We start from the raw sequence: 25219 nt of genomic DNA on the forward strand, positions 1-25219 counted from the left end.
AAAGCACCGCTTTTACAAGGGTTAATGAAGATGGCTGTTTACTACTTACACTGTGTATCCTGATCTGAATTGGGCTCATTGTTGGTACTTCTGCCTCTGCATTAACTGCTAAATGAAGCAGCTCAGCTCTGCTCTGTAGACAACTTGCGTTCTTGTGGCTTGTGTGGAGCCTTTCGACTGTTTGTTTCCTGGCTTCTGCTTAAATTCTCTTCATTGGCAAACTGCTTCTCTCACAACAGCTCATGATGATTCACGTTCACACCAACTTCAGACATGCTGCCTTCACACCATGGAAACCAGAGAGAAGAGACGGTTTCATCTCTTTCAAGTCTGGCTGAAGTTGCACACTATGGTTTCACGAGTATTTTAGGTTTGGGGGGGAAAGATTATATCCGTCCTTTCAAAGGATCGGCTGCTATATGTAACTGACCATGCAGCGAAGCAGCAGCCTGTGAAAACATCAGCAAGATAAAATCTCGTCGACTTAAATTGGAATCGTTGCCACAAAAGCCCCGGAGGTTGTTTGACTTGTAGACAACTGGACTAATGTATTTTTCTCCCCTCAGCTCGTGTTAAGCTGTGTAAACTTAGAACGCCACAAGACTGGAAAGAGAGGGAGGAGAGGAAAAAGAGGGAAAGGCTTGGGGGTGGAGGTGTGTGTGTCTGTGTGTGTGTCTGGAAGTGGAAATGGGCAGCAGGGAGGAGGAATGTGAAACATTTCTGATGCTGGTCTAACGGCTGTTTACACGGTAGTCAGCCTCTGACATCAGAGTCCAGACTTTATAAATGTCAGCAGGCGCAAGAATGAGCAGTTCGCAAACAGCTGCACCGGTCGCACCACCCTCACGCAGGTCAGTGAGACGGACTGAGCTCCATCAGCAACACCAGCCCTCATGGACCGACTGCTGTGTGACTGTGCGAGAGCGCTGGCTGTGCTGCTGTGTGTGGCTACACAGGTGAGGCCTGTTCCTGCTTACCTACAGTAGTTTGCTGTGAATGAGGTGATGGTGTGTGAGTGTGTGTGTGTGTGTCTGTCTGTCTGTCTGTCTGTCTGTCTGTCTGTCTGTGTGCGCGTGCAGGCATGGAGGTCCAAACAGTGAAGTGGATTTCCTGTCGTTCATCACTTTAGAGTCTCAGTGGGATCACTTGTTCATGAATTATAGTTGTTTGACTTATTTCCTGTATAGAGAAGAAGAAGAAGAGATTTTATCTGCACAGAAATGAGGTTGCAGACAACTTTGATTGATGAAGATATGTAAATAGGATAAGACAAGCAGGGCTGTAACTAACAGTTTTAGTTGTTTGCTCTACCAGATGTCAGAAAATCCAAATTTACCTTTAAAGCCCAAGGTGATATGATATGCTTCTTTTGTCCAGATATTCATTTTATGGTCACATAAGACCAAAAATAGCAGCAAATCCTCACATTTGAGGAGCTGGAACTAAAGAACTTTTGGCATTTTTGCTTGAAAAATGAGTCAAATGAGTGAGAAACAATGAAAATAATAAGCAATTGACTGACTAATCATTTCAGCCCTGAAGCTAAATAAATGAATCTAGGCAAAAACATAACTCTTATGAAACTGCCTCATTTACATATTTAAAGGCACATGTTTCTCTTCTGTGTTATCATCTTGCTGTTTGGACTGCAGTTCTTCTGTTCTGGTTAAATAAGACTCTGGTTGTCCAGATCTCGCCTGTGTTTTGGCTCCACCACATTCATGTAATTGGAAACAGCGGTTTGGCCCGACAGTGTTGGATACCAACGTGCAGTTTCTGAGAATTTTCTTCTTCTTGCTTCGGCTGCTCCCATTAGGGGTCGCCACAGTGGATCGCTGGCAGACCAGGTCCCTCTCGACCCGGCTGATTTGATTTGACATCGGCTTTTAATGCTGGATGACCTTCCAGACGCAACTGCCACAACAATTAGATGATGATTCTGATAATTGTGGTGATGGTAAACTAACCAGTTCCCATGCATGTTGTCCCTGCAGGTGTTGTGCCAGCTGTGTGCCAGGCCCTGCCTTTGCCCCAGTCCTGCCCCCCAGTGCCCCTCAGGAGTCCCACTGGTGCTGGACGGCTGCGGGTGCTGCCAGGTGTGCGCCCGGCAGCAGGGCGAGCCGTGCACTGAGATGATCCCCTGCGACAGCCAGAGAGGACTGAAGTGCGACTACAGCGCCAGCTTCCCCGGAGGCCCCGGGGAGTGTGTCAGTGAGTGCCTCTTCTAACGCGAACAGCCAGGCCCACGTCTGTGTGGGTAAGAGTGGAGGACATGCATCCTCAGTCAGTCTGCGTGAGAGGGACAGACAGACAGTTAATGTTTAAGGTCTGGTCAGAGGACTGGGAGTCAACGCCTGCCGGGCGGCGGTGCTCTGCCAGAAAACCAAAATGTTTCATCTTCTATTTCGAGACTGCTGTTGACACTTTTCCTCTAATTGCCACCCTTTGAACGTGATAGATTGCAGAGGCAACACTCGTGGATTGAAAACCAGACTCCTCAGTTCTTCAGTAGAGAGGCCTGGTTTCCCAAAAAACTGCATAACCATTGGCACGACAGCAGCTCCTGTGTCCTCCCTCTCTCTTCAGCTGACCTAATCCTTTCACTTCCTGATTAAGTTTCCCACATCAGTCCAAAGTGCGGGTGTGGTGGAGGAAGTTGAGACGACGTCTGTACTGTGTGTTCCTTACAGGTCAGGAGGATCTGGGCTGTGAAGTCAACGGCATCACTTACCACGAGGGCCAGTCCTTTCAGCCGTCCTGTGACGCTTACTGCCACTGCAGAGGCGGAGGGGTGAGCTGTGTGCCAGCCTGCCCTCTGGACGCCCGGCTTCCCACGCCAGACTGTCCCAACCCACAACACGTCCGGCTACCGGGGAAATGCTGCAAGGAATGGGTGTGTGAAAACCTGGAGAACACAGTCATCCAGGATGCCATCACAGGTAAACTCCACAGGTGGATGGAGGAGTTATGAGGGTCAAATCCAGCCTTAAAGGTGGAGCACCTCAGACACCCTGAGATGCAGGCTTTAACTTGAAAAACGCTTATTCACTGTCTTACAAAGATTTAAATAAGATGACTGATTCAGCTCTCATGCCTGCATTAAAAATATGAAGCATCCAGCAGCTGGTTAGCTTAGCTTAGCATAAAGACTGGAAACAGGGGAAACAGCTAGCCTGGCTCAGTCCAAAGCTAACAAAATCTGCCCTCTAGCAGCTCTAAAGCTCACTAATTAACTTATTACAACATGTTTTTGTCATCTGTACAAAAACTGAGAGTTTGTGTTTCCAGTCTTTCTACAAACGTTGCTCACTGATGGTCAGCCCAGATGGCAGCATAATCCTTCCTTCATTTATAAGAGGGTTGTCACTGTCTGTTGTCATGTCTGGGAGGTTTTACTGGAGTGTTTTTGCATGAGGCTGGGGTGTGTCTGGCCAAAGGAAAACTCACAAAGTCCAAATATAACCAACATTTTTCCGGAAAAGTCAAAACATATTTTTTTTCCCAGTCACCATGTTTCCTAGTGTCATAACAACAGCTGTGAAACAATTAAACATGTGAAGCCATGTAGAGGATATTTCTCAGTTAGAAGGAAAGTGTGTGAGTGTGTGTGTGCGTGAGTGCGAGTGGGTGTTTGGGAAATGAAGCCATTCTCAAAACATCTGGAATTCTAAATACCGTCAGTGTCAAACAACGTGATGAGAGCGGCGGTGGAACATTGTGCTCTTGAATAGAAAACCTGCGACGTCATGCCTGAAGATCAGCTGATTATTATGACATATACGTGTTAGTTTTGGGAGGGAGGACATTTTGCTTTGGATTTTTCTATTCACAAAAGTCCAAAGCTTTGGATTAGATTTGAACTGGACATTTTGGGATGCAAAAACAGTCAGACGAGACATTAAAGTAACTGGGAATGAACCACTGAGGTGAACCAGTTCCAGCTTAGGTCAGTTGAGATCAGATGTTGTCAAACTGAGGCTGAAAGCTGCATCATGAACTGTGGATCTGCTTCTTATCCTCGTCATTGTTTTATTTGCTTTCTGTAGCCATGAGACCCACCAGGTTGTGGCCAGCTCTCCCGAGGGATCATCCTCGAAACAGACCGGTTACGCCGGCCTCCACCTGTACAGAGCGGAGCACCCAGTGGAGTGCCTGTTCCCAGAGCTGTGGGGCGGGGGTCTCCACACGGGTTTCTAACCAGAACCCAGCCTGCAAGCTGCAAATGGAAACTCGGCTTTGTAAAGTGCGGCCTTGTCATACGGGTCAGCCTTCTTCGAGGAAACCCACGGTGAGCTCCTCATGTTTCTTTGACAGCTTTAAACGTTCACCCAAACTCACGACGAAGCGTTTCTGAGGAAACACTGAATTTTGTTTACAAGGAAACTTCAGAAGGCTGTATTTAAATTTCTGAACTTCAGTAAAAAAGGCCAGAGCTGAGGGAAAATGAAGTCAGGTGATCAGCTCCAGACTGAAAAATGTAGTTTTGTGACGTAGTGACCAGCACAATGACATAGTGTCACTGAAACAAGCTAGAACCAGCTGAGCTTTGAGGGAGACATTTCGGCATCTTTTGACCTGCGTTCACTTCTCAGTGGGAGTTTCTCTTGCAGCTTACCTCTGTGTGTGTGTGTGTGTGTGTGTGTGTGTGTGTGTGTGTGTGTGTGTGTGTGTGTGTGTGTGTGTGTGTGTGTGTGTGTGTGTGTGTGTTCGTATGTGCGTGCTGTGTTCCCAGCGTGGACGGCAGCGGCGGTGCAGGGCCAGCTACACATCGCCCGGCCCCGTTCGGCTCGTTCACCAGGGCTGCTACAGCACTCGTGCCTACAAGCTGCGGTACTGCGGACAGTGCACTGACTCCCGCTGCTGCACGCCGTATCAAACCACCACGGCCGAGGTGACCTTCAGGTGCCCCTCTGGCAGACTGCTGCAGCGAGCTGTGATGATGATCCACTCGTGTGTTTGTCATAATAACTGCCCCTACGCGCCTTTCAGTAACCCCGCTCTGTGGGGATTCAGGCCCTGATCGGCCTGCGCGAGCACTGATTCATTCAGAACAGGAAGTGAGCGTCACAGGGGGCAGAAATGACTTCACCGACTGATGACCACCACAAGGAACCACATAGGCTTCCTCCAATCAATGGACCTTGAAAGAAAAAAATGGTAATTGCAGATAAACCCTGTGACTGAGTTGGGATGAATGTTGATCTTCACACATGTACAATCTCAATCTGCACTTATTCACAGCTCCTTTATACGCCGACGCCTCGGGAAGTCATCATACCGGTGGTTTCATCCTCATCCAAGAATCTGAAATATTTGGCAAATCTAGAGACAGCAAGCAAGGAAAATTAATTTCCAGTATACAGATCTTTTTACACAGACTTTACAAAGTGCTTCACATGAAGAATGGTGTAGAAGACGCAGAGAAGACGGTATGTATTAAATCAGGGGAAATAAGTGTAAAACCTACAAAGTAAAAGTTATGGAATTAAGAAAACGAGTAGGTTTTAAGAAAGATGTGCACTGATTTGCCCAAGTCCCAACTCGCCACTGGTCATGACCTCCTTAGCATCACTTTTTAAGGCACTGGGTCCTCCTTTAGTATCATTGTTCAGTATGCAATGTTAAGTTAGCAACAATAAATATGGGACGTCTGGTTAGCAAAGCCTGGGTAGACTTTCAAAATGAAGCTTGCTGAGAACAAGCTTGAAACCAAAAATGAAGTTGACTGATTTGCCCATTTTCCTCACAGAGGCCAGAGGGCACAGCAGCTCCTTTAAGTACAGAGGTGTGTGCTCATGTCACGCCTGTATGTCCAAGTGAAATGTAAAGATGAGTCCTCAAAGTGACAGGAAGCCCGCAGAGAGACACTGACGCTGGCGTTCTGCCATTCAGAGCAAGGCGTGATGCAGTTAAAGCAGGGTTGACAACTTCTCACATGGAGCTCAAACGAAGGCTGGGATTGGATGCAATCCCAAAATTTTACACTGGGTTAAAACATGGGCCAATTAAATTTGAGTAATCTGGGCCAAGAAAAAGACATTATTAGAATTCTTAAAGTTTTTTTTTCTAACCTAAACTCTGAATTAAGGACAGTTGGCCATGATATTAATTTGGCCATGAAGATAGTCTTAAAGGAGTATTCACACTGCTAACAGTCGAATCTCAATGAGGTTAAAATGTGTTTCTTTGATAGAGTTGAAAGCGACAGATTGACTCCAACCTTTGTGTTGATAGAGATTGATTTCCGACGTGCGCCATGCAAATTTACCTTGTACAGTCTCCTTTGTGTGTTTGTAGTCAGATGACATTGCACTTATTCCTTCGTTTCCTCTTGTGTTGTAAATAATTCTGGACAGATGTCTCTTTTGTATAGTGAAAAATGTATTTTGCATATGTCCTGTATTTTTACTCTCAAGGATTTTTGTGGTTTTGATTTATATTTTTGCATATTACAGGATTCACAGATGTAGGCCTTTTGTACATACTGTAGCTTTTTTACGTACCCTTTTTTCTAATGTTTCACTTCACCATTTGTCAGTAATCACTGAACAGTCAGGGGAGCATGTAGGCATTCTTCCTCCCTCCTCCTCCTCCTCCTCCTCCTCCTCCTCCTCCTCCTCTAACCCAAAGCTATTCATTTCTTCGTGGGCCCCTCTCACATGTACTCAGTCCCCCCCCGCCCCCCAGTTACAAATACAAATACACAGCACCACAGAAGTCTTTTTTTGTATTCATGTAAAATAGAAGCCAAGTAAATGACTACTGTTAGATGTAATGGCCTTTTGTTGTTGCTCAAGTGTGCACTGTGAAGGCTGTTTCAGTTTCATGACCTTGTGAGACATCCTGCCATCTAGTGGACAAATGGATCTACTGCTGGGGCTGAAGGCAGAGCGGGAGCTTTATCAGCAGCATCATGAGAGCAGAGAATACTTCTTGAAGTGAAGTTGAGCTTCAAGACATTTAGACCTCTAAACCAAAGTATTGGACACATTGAAGTTCTGATCACATGATGGGACTCGAGGAAAAGTCAATGAAATATGAAAGAAATCTTGACAGCTGACAAACTCGTGACTGAAGACGGTTCAGGAGACCTGGATGTCATACATGGGTCACAGTCTGCCAGCTCCTTACCTGCTGTCATTGGTTCTCTCATCTGCTCACCTGTTCAGCCAGCACTGCTCAGCCACGCCCACCTGCCCAATCACCTGAGCACACACCTGAGACTCATCTCTAATCAGTGCAGTACTTATGCTGCTCTCCCACTCTCACCTGTTGTCAGATTGTTCTTCCCTGTCATGCACTACTATTGTTCTGCCTTCTCAGTATCGACCCTGCCTGCCTCATCTCAGACTCGGAGAGACCTCTGTTTTCAGGTAGTGCTGCCATGGAGTCCTGACCTTAGCTGTTACAACATGGAAGCATTTATTGAAGTTCAATCAAGAAAACTATGGAAGAGAGCTACAACAGAGTCTCTGGACTGCCATGCAGCTCAGAAGGATACTTCCTGATGTGGAGTATTTAAGCCTCACTGGACCCCCGAGATGCACTACACCTCCAAGTAAGGTTACTTCACTCATCTATATATATGTGAGGATTCTACACGGTGTTGAGAGAGACTTCCTACCTAAGTCATGCTGAATGGTACACTCAGGTCACATGTAAAGCATGTGCAAGGGGAGACAAACAGACAGACAGACAGTCAGTGTGTTGATTCTGGGCAGCGTGCAGCCTTATCAGGACAGCTGCAGGGTTCAGTCATCCTCACACAATCCATCCCATAGTTGTTCAGACATGTCACTTAAAAGCATAAACCTGTACCTCTTTGTGGCTGTGAAGGAAAATTCAGATTAACGTCAGAGATTAATGTCTGAGGGCCGTGACTGTTCACAGCATTTCATCCAGTAGTTCTGAGTTTTGTGTAGAAATGCGCCCCTGCAACTTGCATCAAGAATCTCATTCCTCCTCAGAGTTATTACTCAGTCAAATCTGCACACACAGACATAATACACATATTTTTACATTCAGTATAAGACCTTCATAAAGAAAAAGAGATTGTAAAGAAGAAACATTTGTTAAATATTGTGGAAAATACACAGCTGTCAAACTAATCCACGAGGATGATACCAAACAGTCGCTGTGATATGACTGAAGAACACCATCAGCTCAATGTTGAGCAGCTACAACAGGAAAGTATGTTAACACAGGAAGTGGAAAATTTTACTGTTTCTGAACCGTACGAGGTAACTGATCTTAGAAATATGGAACCTCTAACCACCAGCAGAAGACTTCCCTCTAATAAACAAACTGCAAACTTCAGAAAGTGTAAACTGGGATATCTATACCTATCTCTCAAAAAAAAAGTAAATATATATATATATCTCCACTCCTAACCACTGGCCGTTAACTGTTCAAATATCACAGCCTCTTGGGGCTTATTGCTTTATTCATGTAAAAACCTCTTCTTTATGTTCAAAGAATCTATTTCTCATAAAGTTCTGTGTTGTCAAAGAAAAACAGAAAAAGAAAGAAAACCTGGATGTGAGGAGGTATATATAAATTGTAGTCTAAGTTGTTTATTGGGCTCAGCATGGAGCACTTCAGATTACTTTTATTTTCCAATAAAAAGATCTCACAAACCAGCCAACTGATGTAATTTCCTGCGTACTGGCAGGTTCAGAAACCTAAACGTCGAGGGCTTAAAACAGGAAGTCTTCTCTGAACCACGCATGCTTTCATTCAGTAAATCTGTAGAGAATCCGCAGAGCATCCACAGAGAGAAGGAACTTCTGTCCAGAAGACAATGAATAACACCTCTTGTCCTCGCATCGACTTTGACTTTACAGGCAGGTTCCTGCCTCCTGTTTACATCTCAGTATTCATCATTGGTCTGGTAGCTAATGGATGGGGACTGAAGTCTTTGCTGCACAACTGGAAGAAACTGGGTAACATCAACGTGTTTGTTCTCAACCTTGGACTCACTGATTTTTTGTACCTGCTCACACTCCCATTTTTGGTGGTGTACTACTTCATGGAGAGTAAATGGATCTTTGGAGATACATTCTGCAAGATAACAAGATTCTGCTTCAACCTGAATTTATATGGCAGCATTGGGTTCCTTACTTGTATAAGTGTGTACAGGTACCTGGCCATTGTCCATCCAATGAGAGTGAAGGGAAGAATAACTGTCACTCACTCTGTGACCATCTCAGTCATGGTTTGGCTGTTGGTGAGTGTTCAAAGTCTTCCTGACATGTTTTACCCCAAAACATTTGGAAACAGCACTGGAAAATGTTACGATACTACCAGCAAGATCCATGTTGAGGATTACCTGAAATACAGCCTTGGATGGACGCTCACTGGGTTCTGTATCCCATTCCTCATCACACTGGGCTGCTATGGACATGTGATCATCGTTCTCTGCCGCACGAACACCATCGACAAGGTTCTGAAACAGAGAAGTTTGAGGTTGTTGTTCATCTTGATTCTTCTCTTCTCTGTTTGTTACATCCCCTATCACGTTCTCAAAAACCTCAACCTCTGGTCAAGAGTTCTGTCCAAACAGCGGATGTGTCGTGGATGGTTCAACGGAGTCTACGTTGCTCGTCAGATAAGTCGTAGCCTTGTGTGTCTGAACAGTGCTCTCAACCCTCTGGTTTACCTCCATGGACAAGAAGATATCCCCGCTCAGCTCAGACGACTCCGCCAGCAAGCTCGTCAAGCTGTCATGCAGCTGTCCGTCACCTATAGTCAAGCTCCCCTGGTGTAATTTTTGATATGAGAATGAAATTGAACAATTGTATTGCACAATCTGCCATCATAACACCTGTTCTGTACTGGGTCATCTGATTTGTGTGGTCATCACATTACTGTTAACCTGCACACAAAAAAAAACTCAGATTAAAAAAACTTAAATTCTGAAAATGTCTCATTCACTTTCTGAGAGAATAATTGCATATTGTTGTGGGGAGGCTCAGAAAAACAGGAAGCTGAAAGTGTGAATGTGTAAAAATAGACGGGGTGCAAATTACATGACAATCACAGAGCGCAACATGGCTTCATCGGCTGCACATCAAAGACATGCACAGGAAGAAAAACGGCAGATTTACAACGTGTCACTACTGGTGCTGTGCCTAAAATCCTACCATACAAAACGTTCCTGCAAAAGAAAGCCTGACATATTAGACCTGTTAACAGCAATGTGTTTGCACAATCCCTCCAACTCAAACATTTTGTTGTATGACAACAGTAATAATTATCATTATGTAGGGGTTGAGGAAATCCAACTAATTAAGCCCTTTAAAAACTCACGGGATGGCTGAGCTGCTTGGTTCCTCAAAAACAGACATTTGTAGTGAAGCAAAAAAAAAAAAATCACATTGCAAATTTAGTTATTTACAAATTAAAGTTGTGCTAACTAGCTAGCTGCAGCCCATCCTGTCTTGTAATACCACTTCATACCTCAAGGGGCGATGATCCAATCGCACAGCCCACTGTAGTTTCAGCTGGGACATGGATGTGAATTTGTTACGTTTCACAAGCGTCCTTAGCTTTTATTGTCAAATAAAAAAAAAAAAAAACTTGTAAAATGTCAAGAAAGGAAAAATTCTTACACCTTTTCTCTTTATCAAACAGAAAATATACAACATTCCAGCTCTAGACATTGCTTTTCCACACTGATGATTACTGACCTTCCTCTCACTGCACTGCCATGTTACAGCATGTTAGCATTCATTTGAAGTCGTATTCCTGGCCATATGGTGAATTTCGGTCCATTCGCTCTCTCTGCAGCTTCATTTTGGTGTACTCCTAAAGCAAATATTTGGCTCTTTGCTGCTAAATGCTCAGCTAAACTCACTAGCTTTTGCTAATTTTGTAATTTAAGTGTGAAATTAAGCTGAACAGTATACTCCGGTGAATCACATATTTCAGGAGGAATAATTCCAGTGTTATTACTGACTTGCAGAATAATGAAATTAAGTTTACTATTGAATTATTTCATTATCATTTTCTGGCACTGTAACTGTGCTTATCTTTATATATTTATGTGTACCTGTTTTTGTTATTTCATTATTTCATGTTCTGTATGCCTAAGAGTTAATATTAGTTCCAACCTGCAATTGGTTAGGAGGGACATTTGTGAGTGTAATGTGCACTCAAGAAGTCTGGTGTGAGCCATGAGAGAGTGAAACTGGTTGCATAGTGTCTTGTCATGTTGGTGTCGACTAAAGAAGGAAATTCAAAGAGAAACTCTAGTCTGTTTATTCCCCACAGACCAGAAGTGGACATGGAGAACATGACCAACCAAGAAAATAGTGTTGGTCTCTGCAAAATTACAATCCAGTGTGCAAATCATTGACCAGAATGGACGAATCAAGTTCCTGCTAGTGCAGTAAAACTGTTTTTCTTTTTCATTAATAAAATTAAAATTAGAATTAAAAATTAGAAAGCACTAAAATATGTAAAAAAAAACAATAAACAAAGCGTGAGGTGAAACTATGTGACATTTTACACCTAAAAGCGAAACATGATTGCATGTATCCTGTGGTATCATTTCATCATTGGATCAACACGCCTTTGGAAATGACATCTTAACTTTCTGTTTGATCCCGCAATGATAAGGTTCTAAGAATAGTGATCATTCGGCAGGAAAGAATCGTTAAAGACATATTGCCTCACTTACTTGAACCATTCTAGGTGCCACACTTGCTTTACAGCATTTGGTGCTTTTCATGAGACAGAATGAATAACACCTCTTGTCCTCGTATCAACTTTGACTTTAAAGGCAGGTTCCTGCCTCCTGTTTACATCTCAGTTTTCATCATTGGTCTGGTAGCTAATGGATGGGGACTGAAATCTTTGCTGCACGACTGGAAAAGACTAAAGATCATCAACGTGTTTGTTCTCAACCTTGGACTCGCTGATATTTTGCACCTCCTCACACTCCCATTTTTGGTGGTGTACCACTTCATGAAGAGTAAATGGATCTTTGGAGATACATTCTGCAAGATAACAAGATTCTGCTTCAACCTGAATTTATATGGCAGCATTGGTTTCCTTACTTGCATAAGTGTGTACAGGTACTTGGCCATTGTCCATCCAGTGAGAGCCATGGGAAGATTAACTATCACTCACTCTGTGACCATCTCAGTCATGGTTTGGCTGTTGGTGAGTGTTCAGAGTCTTCCTGACATGTTTTATCCCAAAACATTCGGAAACAGCACTGGACAATGTTTCAGTACCACCAGTAAGATCCATGTTGAGGATTACCTGAAATACAGCCTTGGATGGACGCTCACTGGGTTCTGTATCCCATTCCTCGTCACACTGGGGTGCTATGGACACATGTCTGTAGTTTTATGGACAATGAAGAGAACTGACAAGGTACAGAAACAGAGAAGCTTGAGGTTGTTGTTCATCTTGATTCTTCTCTTCTCTGTTTGTTACATCCCCTACCACGTTCTCAGGAACCTCAACCTCTGGTCAAGAGTTCTGTCCAAACAGCGGATGTGTTGTGGATGGTTCAACGGAGTCTATGTAGCTTGGCAGATAAGTCATTCCCTTGTGTGTCTGAACAGTGCTCTCAACCCTCTGGTTTACCTCCATGGAAATGATGATATTCCTGCTCAGCTCAGACAGCTGCTCCAGCAAGCTCGTCAGATGTTCAGTGGTTTCTTTCAGTCAAACTCGGCTCGTGTGCATGTGGCACAAACTGCAGATGACATTTCACAAGAATTAACATTTTAACTGTTTAATTGGCTCAAACAGCACCTCTTGGAACTTTATTATTTACTGTCTATCAGAGATAGTGGCGTAAATTCATTACAATGTGAGTGGAATTGTCAGCCATTGGTCATTAAATGAATTTGAAAGATCTCACCTTGTTTTACACAACAGCTATTCATCAGACCACAAGAGGGTGTGTCATTTAACTTCCTTATTTTGAAATCCGAGAAAACTGAAATGCTAATTCTTTGTCCAAAGCAGATGAGAAATAAACTCTGCGATCTCACTCTGAATGTACATAGTTCCACATTTTCACAGAGACCTTGTATTAGAAATGTCAGTGATCCTTATCTCTGCTTTGAAGAACATATCAGCAATATTATTAAGACAAAGGAAAGTACAACCTGCATAAAATACTGCTGCTAGAATATTAACCACAGCTACAACATGTATGCACGGTTGTGTAGTTGTACCGTCTGTTACACTTTTTTGTATATCTACGGCTTGTGTTTGCTAATGAAGCTCATTGCTGTTTTTATTGTATGTGTCAAATATTCCATTTGTAGTGGTTTGGTTTGTATGTAGTTAATCTCACTTTACATTATTGGGTGCTTTGCTAATGAAGCTCATTGCTGTTTTTATTATATGTACAGCTCTTTGAGGCATGCTTTGTGATACTGGGATATAATAAACTTTGACTTTACTCGACTTGACTATCTTAAGTATTGCATTCTTTGCCTGATTAACACTTGTGCTGCAGAGGGTTAATTTTTTTTAATCTTTGTCGTGATGCTTTTACCACATACAGAGAAATGTTCCAAATAACCAGGAAGTTCAGATAAATCACATCTCTTGGTGTCCCTCTTTGAGATCTGCAGGGAGATTAGGATCATTTTATATGATTGGTGATGCGGAAGCCCTGTGCCATGCATAGTCTCTGTTATTTCAGATCAGGAAATAATGGTGTCTGACAAATAGACTCTAAATGTGATGTCTTTTAGGTATACTTATGATACGGTACACATTCATAAGTCTTCCTTCTGCCTTTCTCAACTCACAGAATCTATAGCATCAGCTGCATTTTGACTGATACCAGTACAGAATAAGCAGAGATGGTAGTTCTTCTGGACCTGGACAGTGATAATCGTGTCATGGTTGTAGCATCCCCGGCTGAATAATGGTCTGGCTCTCTGACTGATGGTTCAAAGGTACTTTAATAATCATTTGATTCTTCCACAACTTGTCCTTGTATACCATAAACACAACTTGAACACACTGTAAGAGCTGGTGAGAAAGCAAAATAAAAAAAAAACATTTTAATTACACATAACAATGAAATGTCTTCTTAAGATCCCTTTTTAACTCTTTTAACTGAAATCACTACTGACAATCTCTGTATTAGAGTGCTTTAATGTCCTATACACTTTTATCTCAACATATTTATTCAACAAATGTTAGCTTAAAATGTAGGAAACAGCATTGCTATGCATGAATTACTACTTCTTCGTTATTCTTCTGTCATATCAAATCCATTTCTTTCACTGGAAATTACATATTTCTTAAACAGAAGTGTTTCATATAGACAAAACCCCTTATAAAGCCATGTCATGCTAACAACAGGGCTAAAATGGTGAAATACTAGCTTAACTCGCACATTTCTCAGACTCAATCATGGTTTGGCTGTTGGTGAGTGTTCAATGTTTTCCAGACATGTTTTACCCCAAAACATTTGGAAACGGCACTGGAAAACGTTATCATACCACCTCTATGGTCATTGTTGAGGATTAAATGAAATACAGCCTTGGATGGATGCTCACTGGGTTCTGTATCCATTCCAGACACATGTCTGTAGTTTTATGGACAATGAAGAGAACTGACAAGGTACAGAAACAGAGAAGATTGAAGTTGTTGCTCATCTTGATTCTTCTCTTCTCCGTTTGTTACATCCCCTATCATGTTCTTAGGAACGTCAACCTCTGGTCAAGAGTTCTGGTAAAAAAGAGGATGTCATGGGTGGTTAAATAGAGTCTATGTAGCTTGGCAGATAAGTGGTTCCCTTGTGTGTCTGATCAGTGTTCTCAACCGTCTGGTTTGCCTCCATGGAAATGACTATATTCTTGTTCAGCTCAGACAGCAGCTCCAGCAAGCTCGTCAGATGTTCAACAGTTGCATGTGGGCAGGGATACAGTGATGAGTTCTGATAGGTAGGAAGGACTGGTGGAGTGGATGGCTTGGTAAGTGAGAACAAGGACCTTGTAGTTAATTCGTTGGTGGATGGGGAGTCAGTGAAGATTGAAGAGCACAAGGGAGATATGCTCATGGGGAGAGGTACGAGTGAGAAGCCTTGCAGCACAATTTTAGACGTACTGCAGCCAATTGATGGTCTTGTCCTTTGCCCCCACAAGAAGGGCATTGCCGTAGTCCAACTGGGAGGATTTGAAAGTGTGGATGAGGCACTCTGCAGCAGGTTGTGAGAGAAAGCAGCGAATCCAAACAATGTTCCTCAGATGGAAAAAAGAGACTTTGGTGACATGCTTGATATGAGCCTCAAATAAGAGTTGGCTGTCTAGGTACACTCCCAGGTTATGAACCTGGGTTGAGGGGAGGCCCTTACACCATCGATCTCAAGAGAAAAGTTGGCAAGCTGTTTCAGTGTGGTCTTGGTCGGCCAGGTGCCATTGAAGTTGGCTAGAGACAACACGTTCTAGGACTTTGGCCAGGAAGGGGAGGTTGGATAGGGGCCTGAAGTTTGACAGCTCAGATGGGTTGGCACCTACTTTTTTGAGTGACAGGAGTGAGAGCTGCATGTTTGAGATCATCTGGAACAATCCCGGTGCTGAAGGATGTATTGATAATGGCTGTGATAGAAGGCACCAGAACAGGTAGGAAGATCTTGACCAGAGATGTTGGGAGATGGTCAAGAGAGCAGGTGGTGTTCCTCATCTGGTGAGCCAATTCAGACACAGCAGCTGTGTTGTGCAAAGATGGAGAGACCAGTGACTGGGAGGACAGGAGATGGCAGCTCCACAGCAGTGGATGGCATGGAGAGAATAATGTTATTGATGGAGTCAATTTTGCTCTGGAAATAATGAAGGAAGTTCTTGCACTGCTCAGTGGAGGAGGTAAAAGGAGTGTTGGCAGGTCGGAGGAACTGGTTCACTGTAGAGAACAGGACTCGTGAGTCCCTGCACTATTGATGAGAATTGAGCAGTAGGACGACTGGGCAGAGACTAGAGCGTTTTGTAATCCTTTTGATGCTGTTGAAACATCTGGACATGGACTGTTAGACCGGTTTTCTTATACTGGCGTTCGAGTTTTCTGCCTGTCACCTTAAATGAGCAGAACTCTTCATTATACCAGGGAGAGGATTTGGAAAAAGGACACTGTGCATTCCTTTAATATACGACTATTGATAATTAATTCCCAGGGAAGAGGACAAAAAACAGAAAATTGTAAAACAAATTCATGGTGCACTTTAATTATTTAAAGATCAAAAATGTATTTCATCATTTTAATGCTATTATAGGATTAGAATTTCCATCACTGTCACATTGATATTCATGTAAGTTCTGTATATTGTTCCCTGTTGTTATTCCATAGTTTCTGTAAATAACTGGACTGTTTTATCTTAGTTTTATAAACAGTACCAAGCTTGTTCATTCATGATGTTATCTAATCATTCTTGGACTTGTATGTGGACCTCTTCATCCTCATCGAACATCGAATGAGACATTTACAGGAAAGCCAAACTAAAGCAATGATCAGCAGACCAAATGCTACAAAGACTGCCATCACATCTAGACAGTGATAAGCATACCATGGCAACTGATATGACTCAGTGCGCAGATGTGCCGCGCCCTTGTGCCTCATGACGTACTCTATCCAGAAAAGGGCACTGTCCATGGGTTTTATGGGTTTGTCGTGATGCAGCTGTGACAGTTTGAGCATATTCTGTTTGTATGGCTTTTCTGGGTCTAGAATATTCTTCAGAGCACTTGTCAGTGACTCAACATCTATTGTTGTCACGTCAACGAACTCAGCCACCCCCCGAGCCTTCATTCGGACCATGTTGTCGTACTGGTCAAAGATCAAAGGAATGCCCAGAACTGGGACACCATGGTAGATGGCCTCATAAAGCCCATTAGTACCCCCATGTGTGACAAAAACCTTGGCTTTAGGGTGACCTAGAATATCATTTTGAGGCAGCCATTTAACCAGTTTGGTGTTGTTTCCCAGAGTTGTGGGTCTCTTCCCGATGTGTCTCCACACAACTTTCTGAGGAAGGTTGGCAAATGCTGAGGCGATGATCTCTGACATCTCAGGGCCGAGGTCACCCAACAGGGTCCCCAGAGTCATGACGACCACACCATGTTCACCAGAACTCTGCACAAAGTCCTCTAAATCTGATGAAAGAGGTTTGGATGGCTTACCCTGGAACCCTCCAATGTAGACAACATTGGGCATGGTTGGACGAGGGAACTCTAATGTGAAGTCAACCCGCATTAGCCAGATATCAGCTCCCTGGATGAGAGACATGGTGCTGACATTATGTCCAAAATAATGATCGCACACAGCCTGGTAAGGTGGATTTGAGACATAGTAGTACATGTAAACCAACATGCCATGACGGATTATATTATGAAGTCTTTGGAAAAAGTCCATCTTGTCGGAGTTCTCAGAGAACAATTGGGGCACGAAGGACAGAGGAGAAGGGGCGATGGTGAAGTGTGCATCTTGAGTGAACAGCCAGCGCACACTGAAAACCATGGGAAGCTGGAGATAGTGTGCCAACAGCACTCCGCCTGGAAATGCAGGGTCAGTCAGACAAAGATCATATCCAGTTTCCTTCAACTCCTTGATTAGTGGCTTATTCTCAAAGATGCTGGTGATCAGTTTTGCCACAGCTGCCTGGTTTTCCCCTACCAGGTTGAAAAAGTTCTTATAAAAATCCAGAAACGCCCATGGTGAGCCTCTCCTCCGACGGATCTCTATTGACCTCTTCAAAAACGAGGTCATGATGGTTTGGTTCTCAAAGTGTTGGGAACTTTCCTGGGTGATGGTGATGGAGGTGTAATGAGGTGAAAATTCAGAAACATACCAGCTGGTGGAGGTACGTATTACTGTTATTTGATGGCCCTGAGAATGAAGCATCTCCACCATGACTCTCATATTAATCCAGTGGCTCCCATCCATAGGGAAAACCAGCACTTTTCCAGCATCACAACGGAAGGACAGAGTTGCTGAAAACAGCATGACGAACGCCAGGGCTGGATATGACCCCATCACTGTAGAAGAGACACAGAACTTACTGAACAAGTATTTGAAGTTCATACATTCCTCAAAGTGCAGAAGAACTCCCATATTATCATCTTTAAAAGCTGTCACACTGTCTCAGTGTGGAGCAAACAATTGCCCACATACACACCCAGTAGACATGGAGGTCACATGACCCATTTAAGGTGTGATGGGCTGTGCTCCCACATCATTTATTTCCTATATATCTCTAACAAAAAAGGAAGACACTCGCAGCATACTGCTAACTCTCACAGGAGCCGGTTAAAACAATAATCTTGAGGAGTCATGGGGCCAGGAACAACGTGGAAACAAGCAAGCAGCACAGAGTGGGTTCATGAGCTCTTAGCTTTCTAGATGTTAAACTAGAACGATTTGTGAACCTTGTCTGCCATTTGGTTGTGGAAAGTTAGCCTACAGTGGGTTGATCGGAGCCTGTATGCTTGAAACAGATTGGAAAGGGTTATAAATACAATATTAAAGCATAAAGAGACCGCTTTTAAACCCCCCATGGCTTTTCCAACTGGTGTTACTGTTGCTGCTGCTGTCACAAAGACAACCAGACTGCTTTCCATTTTCCTTTTGAGAACAGTAACTATCAAATACAAAGAATACACTGCAGTGGATTCTGAATTTCAGGGAAGAAATGAGCAACACCACTTTGGAGACAAAAGAGAAGAAAGAAGCATGTACACTCAAGAGGCAAAGTGAAATTGTCAAATTGTTTACATTTTTTAAATTGAATTTATGATATGTTTATGTTCACTCCACTGTAACACAATATGTCTTGTCTTTTCTAAATATGATCATTCATTTTGCTCTTTGTACAGCGGCTGAATCTGTTTTTTGTTTTCTCCTGGAACTGTGAAGTAATGTTTAACACCAGTTGTGCAGTCAAAGTCCTTGTGCACTGACACATGAAAGAGTCATGCATCAGTTATGTATGATCAAAGCATGGAATCTTCAGTGTTAAGTCTTCAGTGTGCACAGAATGTAATGAAATGTAAAATATTAAACTGACTAAAATTTAAATTCATATTATCTATGATTTGTCTGCTCTCTCTCATTTGGCAAATGATCATCATCATCATCTTAAACTGTAGCATAGGGCAAAACTGGCCATCACAGGATATAACAAAACCATAAAGTGGATGCAGTACCTGACTGAGCTGTAGTGTAGACCCAGTTTGAGATCAAACGTCAAATGAGAAGAGAAGAAAGCAATGAAAGCTTTGTTGGAAAAAACTTATTTGTGGTTTTAAATAGTCTCTCATCACAATTAAGATTTTTCTGAGCAGCAGTTACAGTAATGATGAAAGTCATGTATTAATGAAACAACAGGCCTCTTCCTGTGATGTGTGAAGAAATGTTTCTGAACGATCTTCACATTGTCCATAAAAAATTAAAGCACACAAGCAGCAGCACACAGTTTGTTAGCAAATCCTCACCTCAGAGTGTGTGATGTGTCCCTGCAGCCATGAAGAATCTAGTGTCTGAGGATATATGTAGCAGCTGAAAAGCAGGTCAATGTATAACTCTACAGGTCAGACGAGGCCATCTCTGCAGCCAAATGTAATTATACAGATGCCCCCCCCCAACCCTCCTCTCAGGTTTTTTCCTGTTACAGCTGTTCTGCTTTCTGCCTGAACACTAACATTTTTACAAACTTCCAGAATACAGCATTTCACAGAAATATTCAATTCAATTCAGTTCAATTCAGCTTTATTTATAAAGTGCCAAATCACAACAGAAGTTGTCTCAGGACACTTTCCAGAGCTGTTACGGGCCGAGCTCTTCTATTGACTATTGACAGAGACCCAACAATTCCCTCATGAGCAAGCGCTTGGCAAAGTGGTGCTGAGCTGAAGTTCTGGCAAGTCCAACGCTTTCAAACCCAACTATGATTGTAGTGTAGTGTAGAGCGACAACTTGATTATTACAGAATATGTATTTTGTTAGAATCAGAGGAAGAATGAGGAAAAAAGGAAATAAACCAAAAGATATTTAGTGAATTTGTTATTCTGCTGTCAAAACTATGTTTCCAAGATAACTTGGCGTCTTAGTACTGCACTGCATGTTTGTGCATGAGCTTTGAGCTGGAGGACGTTGGACCATTCATATTCACTCCAGTCAGTGGTTGACATTTGGCACTGTAACAGTTTGTTTTGTCCTCATTGAGTGACAATACAACATTTCTCCCAGTTCTGCTTTAACTGCCCTCCTCCAGTTGAGGTCTCACATTAACTGCTGCCATTTTACAGGTGCATTTATAAGAAATCTAATTCAGCTGATGATTTACATTCATTTCCTGGAGAGTAACTGTAACCTCACCTAAAACCTAACTGTAATCAAAGTCTTCACCTTAAATTGAATGATTTACGTTATGGGGACTTCCGTTTTGCCCCTAGAAGGAAAATGAGTCCCCACAATGTGACTGTGTCAAGAGATATATGTCCTCACAATGTGAGTAATACAAGTCCATACAGACACACACACACACCCACACACAGTTAAGCATGTCATGATGGCTGTAGCAAAGCTTCCCTTAGTTGTTTATTGATGCCATAAGAGCTTCTGTTGTTTTACCGTCCATTGTTGTCTTTTTTCTTATTTCTCCTGCATTTCTTGCAACGTTGGTTGTTGCTGTTTCCTGCTGTTAGCATTAGCATCATATTAGCAAACACCTTGAATTCTGCATTGTGTTGGTTCTTTAGATGTTTTATACAATCTCGTGTTAAAGGAGATGCCTTTCACCTCTTTTGAAAGATTTGGGAACTCATCACCACAACAAATGGAGCGATCAAAAAAGTTGCAGAAATCCAACAGTTTAGTCAGTTTAAATCACCTTCTTTGGAGGTAAATATAAAAAGTGAGTGCACCCAAAATGTCTGCTTCAACCTGACTTTATATGGCAGCACTGAGTAAAGCACTGTGGTACACAGAATCTAAAAGGTGGAGTGTACAAGAGGCATGCATGCATGTAGACAACATCACCACAGTCCAAAGCACTTAAAGCTTTTTCCTGGCTAACAGCAGACTTGTGTAACCTGGGGATTGGAAACAAGCCCTAGAAAAAGTCATGGATTTGGTTTTCCTGGCATTAAGAACTAACTCGAGCCCATGTAGTGAGACCTGAAGCAGTTGAAATGCTATCTGATGCTGATTATTGGCTTGGCTCAACTGAGTACACCGCTGTCATCTGCATACTGGTGCAGTTTAGTAGTTTTCAAGTCCTTGCCCATGTTATTTTCTAATATAGAAAACAAAAATTTCTGAGAGAGTCTTATTTAAGACCATCTGTAAAAACACATTACACACCTCGAAGGCCATTACCCTGCTTGTACCATGGTCAGTCAAAGAAAAACAAATGTATACCATTGATTAATATTTTCATGCAATTGGCTGCATATTTGCAGTCAACATCTAGTTCTTTACAATCCATAACTCAGTTTTCCGGCAAACACATGAGGGTTTCGCTAACACCTGCAACAATCATTACCGTCCAATAAGATTCTTATCCAATGGAAACACCGTTCACGACTTCAATCTGAAACGGGGAAATATTTCTAGTCAACTCAGCTCATAGAACTCGTTGACCAAGCTATGAGCCAGAAAGCTAACGTGATGAAGTCAGTAATATTGCGTGTAATTGACCAAGAGTAAATATAATTTGACACACTGATTAAGAACAAGACTAGCCATGTCATTGTCCCCAAATCAATATCAAGATCATCATGAACAAATGAATAGCCGTTTGTGCTGTCGGCGGCAGACTGATGTAATGAGTTTAACAGTGAATTGGATGTAAGATTATCACTTTTATTCATTTTTATTTATTCAGTTTTCTTTCTAATGTTGATTGTCTGCAGCTAGCTTATGCTAATGCAAGCAGAGGCTTCGGGATCAGATTAGATATATTGTCTTTAGTACAGGTAATAAAAGCACTTATTATAGTTCTTGACATCTGCAGAAGATAGGTTGATTACTTTTAAGAGAAACAAAAAGAAAATGTAGACAAATGCCTTTACTATCTAAACAAAGACATCTGCCCCTTAAATTATGCATCTTACTTATCTATTCCTTTGAAATATAAAATCGTATTATCTACATTTAATTATATTTGAATAGAAAAAACATAATTCTGTACAATAATATAGACACCATTACCAAGGGAAGTCAACTCATAACAGAGCTACTAAGTACAACCATAAATCAAGCAATCCAGGTGAATACATATGCTGTCAAACATTGCCAATCATCATTTAATATTACATCAACTTAAATTATTACCATAACAGGCATTTCCAACATCAATACCAAAAGCAGCACTTCTCTGATGAATATTAATCATTCATTTCATACCAGTAGTAGAACACTTTATTTAATGAGCCAGCTTTCTTCATAACACGTACTCCTTTCTGTTTTATGAGTAGTTTATCTTGTATGACTTTAACTCAACATTCATAATACATTTCAAGCTCTGTGTGTGCGTGACATTTCAAATACTCTTGTGGGCCCCCTGGTGGCCAAGGGGGGGGCTACTAAGCAGGCGCTTAGTTCACTTATGCATGGGGCCGGCTCAGGGATGCAGGAAGGCAGAAAACAAGAAGACTTGATTCTAAAATAACTCTGAAAATACCCTTATCATACACAGCGAATTAGAAATAAAGGCCTGTCTCTAATATAGTGCATTTGAAGTAAAGGCCTAGTAGTCAAGATAAATCAAGGCCCAAATGCTATTAAATAATTTATGATAATTTTCTCCTCACTGGATAGGGGAATACTGGTTGAATGAAAATAATGATTAAGCTTGGACAAGGCACCTAGGAGCTAGTTAATGTGTAAGGGACTGGAAAGATGGTCTACCAAACCTACTGATAGGTTGAACAAGCAGGGCCAGAGAATGCTGAACGGCTGAGTTGGAATGGATGTGAACCATTGGTGTAAGCAGCTGCAGCTGCAATGTGGAAGCCTGGATGATGGATGATCATTTTCCTGCAACTGGAGATGTTCAGAGATAGCTTGGCTGGAATAGTCAGAGACTGCATGATGGCGATGAGGGACTTATCAATCTTTGTGTCTAAATAAAACACCTTTATTGTAAGTCACAGTTGTTGCCTGCAAGGGACAATTCTGGAGTAGCAGATTAGACTGGGTGAGCAAGAGAAAAAGTAGAACAGATGTTCCTCGTTTTAGGCTGACAAATTGGACATCAGCTTGCTAATACTAGCAGGAAGTGAAAAAGCTAAACTGAGCATATGCCATTTGCGTCGCTCTGACATTCATCAAAGATCAATCAGAAGTTCAAGTTTTTCAGAATCAGTGGTTTTATAGAGTCTCAGTGCCCATCAGGTAATTTGTGGCCTATTGTGTATGAACAGTCTTTCATCACTCTGGTTGACCTTCATGGAAATGAAGATGCCCCTGTTCAGCTCATCTCATTGTTCTTTGTTGTTCCATAATTTCTGTGACATTGTCAATTACTGGTCTGTATTGTCTTACTTTTATCAACAGTACCATGGATGTTCTATCATGTTATTTATTCATTCTTGGACTTGTATGTTGACCTCTTCATCCTCATCGCATGTCCAATGAGACACTTACAGGAAAGCCAAACTAAAGCAATGATCAGCAGACCAAATGCTACAAAGACTGCCATCACATCTAGACAGTGATAAGCATACCATGGCAACCGATATGACTCAGTGCGCAGATGTGCCGCGCCCTTGTGCCTCATGACGTACTCTATCCAGAAAAGGGCACTGTCCATGGGTTTTATGGGTTTGTCGTGATGCAGCTGTGACAGTTTGAGCATATTCTGTTTGTATGGCTTTTCTGGGTCTAGAATATTCTTCAGAGCACTTGTCAGGGACTCAACATCTATTGTTGTCACGTCAACAAACTCAGCCACCCCCCGAGCCTTCATTCGGACCATGTTGTCGTACTGGTCAAAGATCAAAGGAATGCCCAGAACTGGGACACCGTGGTAGATGGCCTCGTAAAGCCCATTAGTACCCCCATGTGTGACAAAAACCTTGGTTTTAGGGTGACCTAGAATATCATTTTGAGGCAGCCATTTAACCAGTTTGGTGTTGTTTCCCAGAGTTGTGGGTCTCTTCCCGATGTGCCTCCACACAACTTTCTGAGGAAGGTTGGCAAATGCTGAGGCGATGATCTCTGACATCTCAGGGCCGAGGTCACCCAGCAGGGTCCCCAGAGTCATGACGACCACACCATGTTCACCAGAACTCTGCACAAAGTCCTCTAAATCTGATGAAAGAGGTTTGGCCGGCTTACCCTGGAACCCTCCGATGTAGACAACATTAGGCATGGTTGGACGAGGGAACTCAAATATAAAGTCAACCCGCATTAACCAGATATCAGCTCCCTGGATGAGAGACATGGCGCTGACATCAGGTCCAAAATATTGATCGCACACAGCCTGGTAAGGTGGAATTGTGACATAGTAGTACATGTAAACCAACATGCCATGACGGATTATATTATCAAATCTTTGGAAAAAGTCCATCTTGTCAGAGTTCCCAGAGAACAATTGGGGCACGAAGGACAGAGGAGAAGGGGCGATGGTGAAGTGTGCATCTCCACTGGTAAGCCAGCGCACATTTAAAACCATGGGAAGCTGGAGATAGTGTGCCAACAGCACTCCGCCTGGAAGTGCAGGGTCAGTCAGACAAAGATCGTATCCAGTTTCCTTCAACTCCTTGATTAGTGTCTTATTCTCAAAGATGCTGGTGATCTGTTTTGCCACAGCTGCCTCGTTCTCCCCCATCACACTGAAAAGGTGCCTATAAGAATCCAGAAACGCCCATGGTGAGCCTCTCCTCCGGCGGATCTCTATTGTTGTCATCAATGATGAGGTCATGAAGTCTTGGCTCTCAATGTGTTGGGAACTTTCCTGGGTGATGGTGATGGAGGTGTAATGAGGTGAAAATTCAGAAACATACCAGCTGGTGGAGGTACGTATTACTGTTATTTGATGGCCCTGAGAATGAAGCATCTCCACCAGGATTCTCATATTAAGCCAGTGGCTCCCATCTACAGGGAAAACCAGCACTTTTCCAGCATCACAACTGAAGGACAGAGTTGCTGAAAACAGCATGACAAACGCCAGGGCTGGATATGACCCCATCACTGTAGAAGAGACACAGAACTTACTGAACAAGTATTTGCAGTTCATACATTT

At 42.6% G+C, this 25219-nt stretch overlaps 3 protein-coding genes and 3 pseudogenes across 3 annotated transcripts; 4 read left to right on the forward strand and 2 right to left on the reverse strand.

Moving 5' to 3' along the window:
* Window positions 1-426: 426 nt before the first annotated feature.
* ccn5 (cellular communication network factor 5) lies at window positions 427-8776 on the forward strand. Its single transcript, XM_076742032.1, has 5 exons — window positions 427-956; window positions 1995-2211; window positions 2691-2939; window positions 4047-4288; window positions 4733-8776. The coding sequence occupies exons 1-5, from the start codon at window positions 894-896 to the stop codon at window positions 5018-5020; spliced, it is 1059 nt and encodes a 352-aa protein (XP_076598147.1). The 5' UTR covers window positions 427-893; the 3' UTR covers window positions 5021-8776.
* Window positions 8777-8795: 19 nt separating this feature from the next.
* Window positions 8796-10107, forward strand: LOC143327593 (P2Y purinoceptor 1-like). The gene has a single exon (XM_076742034.1). It carries the CDS (start codon window positions 8801-8803, stop codon window positions 9764-9766), a length of 966 nt encoding a protein of 321 aa, XP_076598149.1. The 5' UTR covers window positions 8796-8800; the 3' UTR covers window positions 9767-10107.
* A 1623-nt stretch (window positions 10108-11730) lies between these two features.
* On the forward strand, window positions 11731-12744 carry LOC143327510 (P2Y purinoceptor 1-like). The gene has a single exon (XM_076741883.1). The coding sequence runs from the start codon at window positions 11740-11742 to the stop codon at window positions 12742-12744; it is 1005 nt and encodes a 334-aa protein (XP_076597998.1). The 5' UTR covers window positions 11731-11739.
* A 1091-nt stretch (window positions 12745-13835) lies between these two features.
* On the forward strand, window positions 13836-14914 carry LOC143327059 (P2Y purinoceptor 1-like; annotated as a pseudogene).
* Window positions 14915-16395: 1481 nt separating this feature from the next.
* Window positions 16396-18006, reverse strand: LOC143327264 (UDP-glucuronosyltransferase 2B20 pseudogene; annotated as a pseudogene).
* A 5548-nt stretch (window positions 18007-23554) lies between these two features.
* Window positions 23555-25165, reverse strand: LOC143327263 (UDP-glucuronosyltransferase 2C1 pseudogene; annotated as a pseudogene).
* Window positions 25166-25219: the final 54 nt, after the last annotated feature.

Source organism: Chaetodon auriga, chromosome 10 (assembly GCF_051107435.1).
Source record: "Chaetodon auriga isolate fChaAug3 chromosome 10, fChaAug3.hap1, whole genome shotgun sequence".
In the NCBI taxonomy this organism is placed as follows: Eukaryota; Metazoa; Chordata; class Actinopteri; order Chaetodontiformes; family Chaetodontidae; genus Chaetodon; species Chaetodon auriga.

What these genes read in the sequence shown, in the direction of transcription:
- ccn5 (XM_076742032.1), top strand. Translation starts at nt 894, where the DNA reads ATGGACCGACTGCTGTGTGACTGTGCGAGAGCGCTGGCTGTGCTGCTG. An exon ending in TGCTGTGTGTGGCTACACAG is followed by an intron (nt 957 to 1,994) that starts GTGAGGCCTGTT and finishes TTGTCCCTGCAG; the next exon opens with GTGTTGTGCCAGCTGTGTGC. An exon ending in CTTCTTCGAGGAAACCCACG is followed by an intron (nt 4,289 to 4,732) that starts GTGAGCTCCTCA and finishes CTGTGTTCCCAG; the next exon opens with CGTGGACGGCAGCGGCGGTG.
- LOC143327593 (XM_076742034.1), top strand. Translation starts at nt 8,801, where the DNA reads ATGAATAACACCTCTTGTCCTCGCATCGACTTTGACTTTACAGGCAGG.
- LOC143327510 (XM_076741883.1), top strand. Translation starts at nt 11,740, where the DNA reads ATGAATAACACCTCTTGTCCTCGTATCAACTTTGACTTTAAAGGCAGG.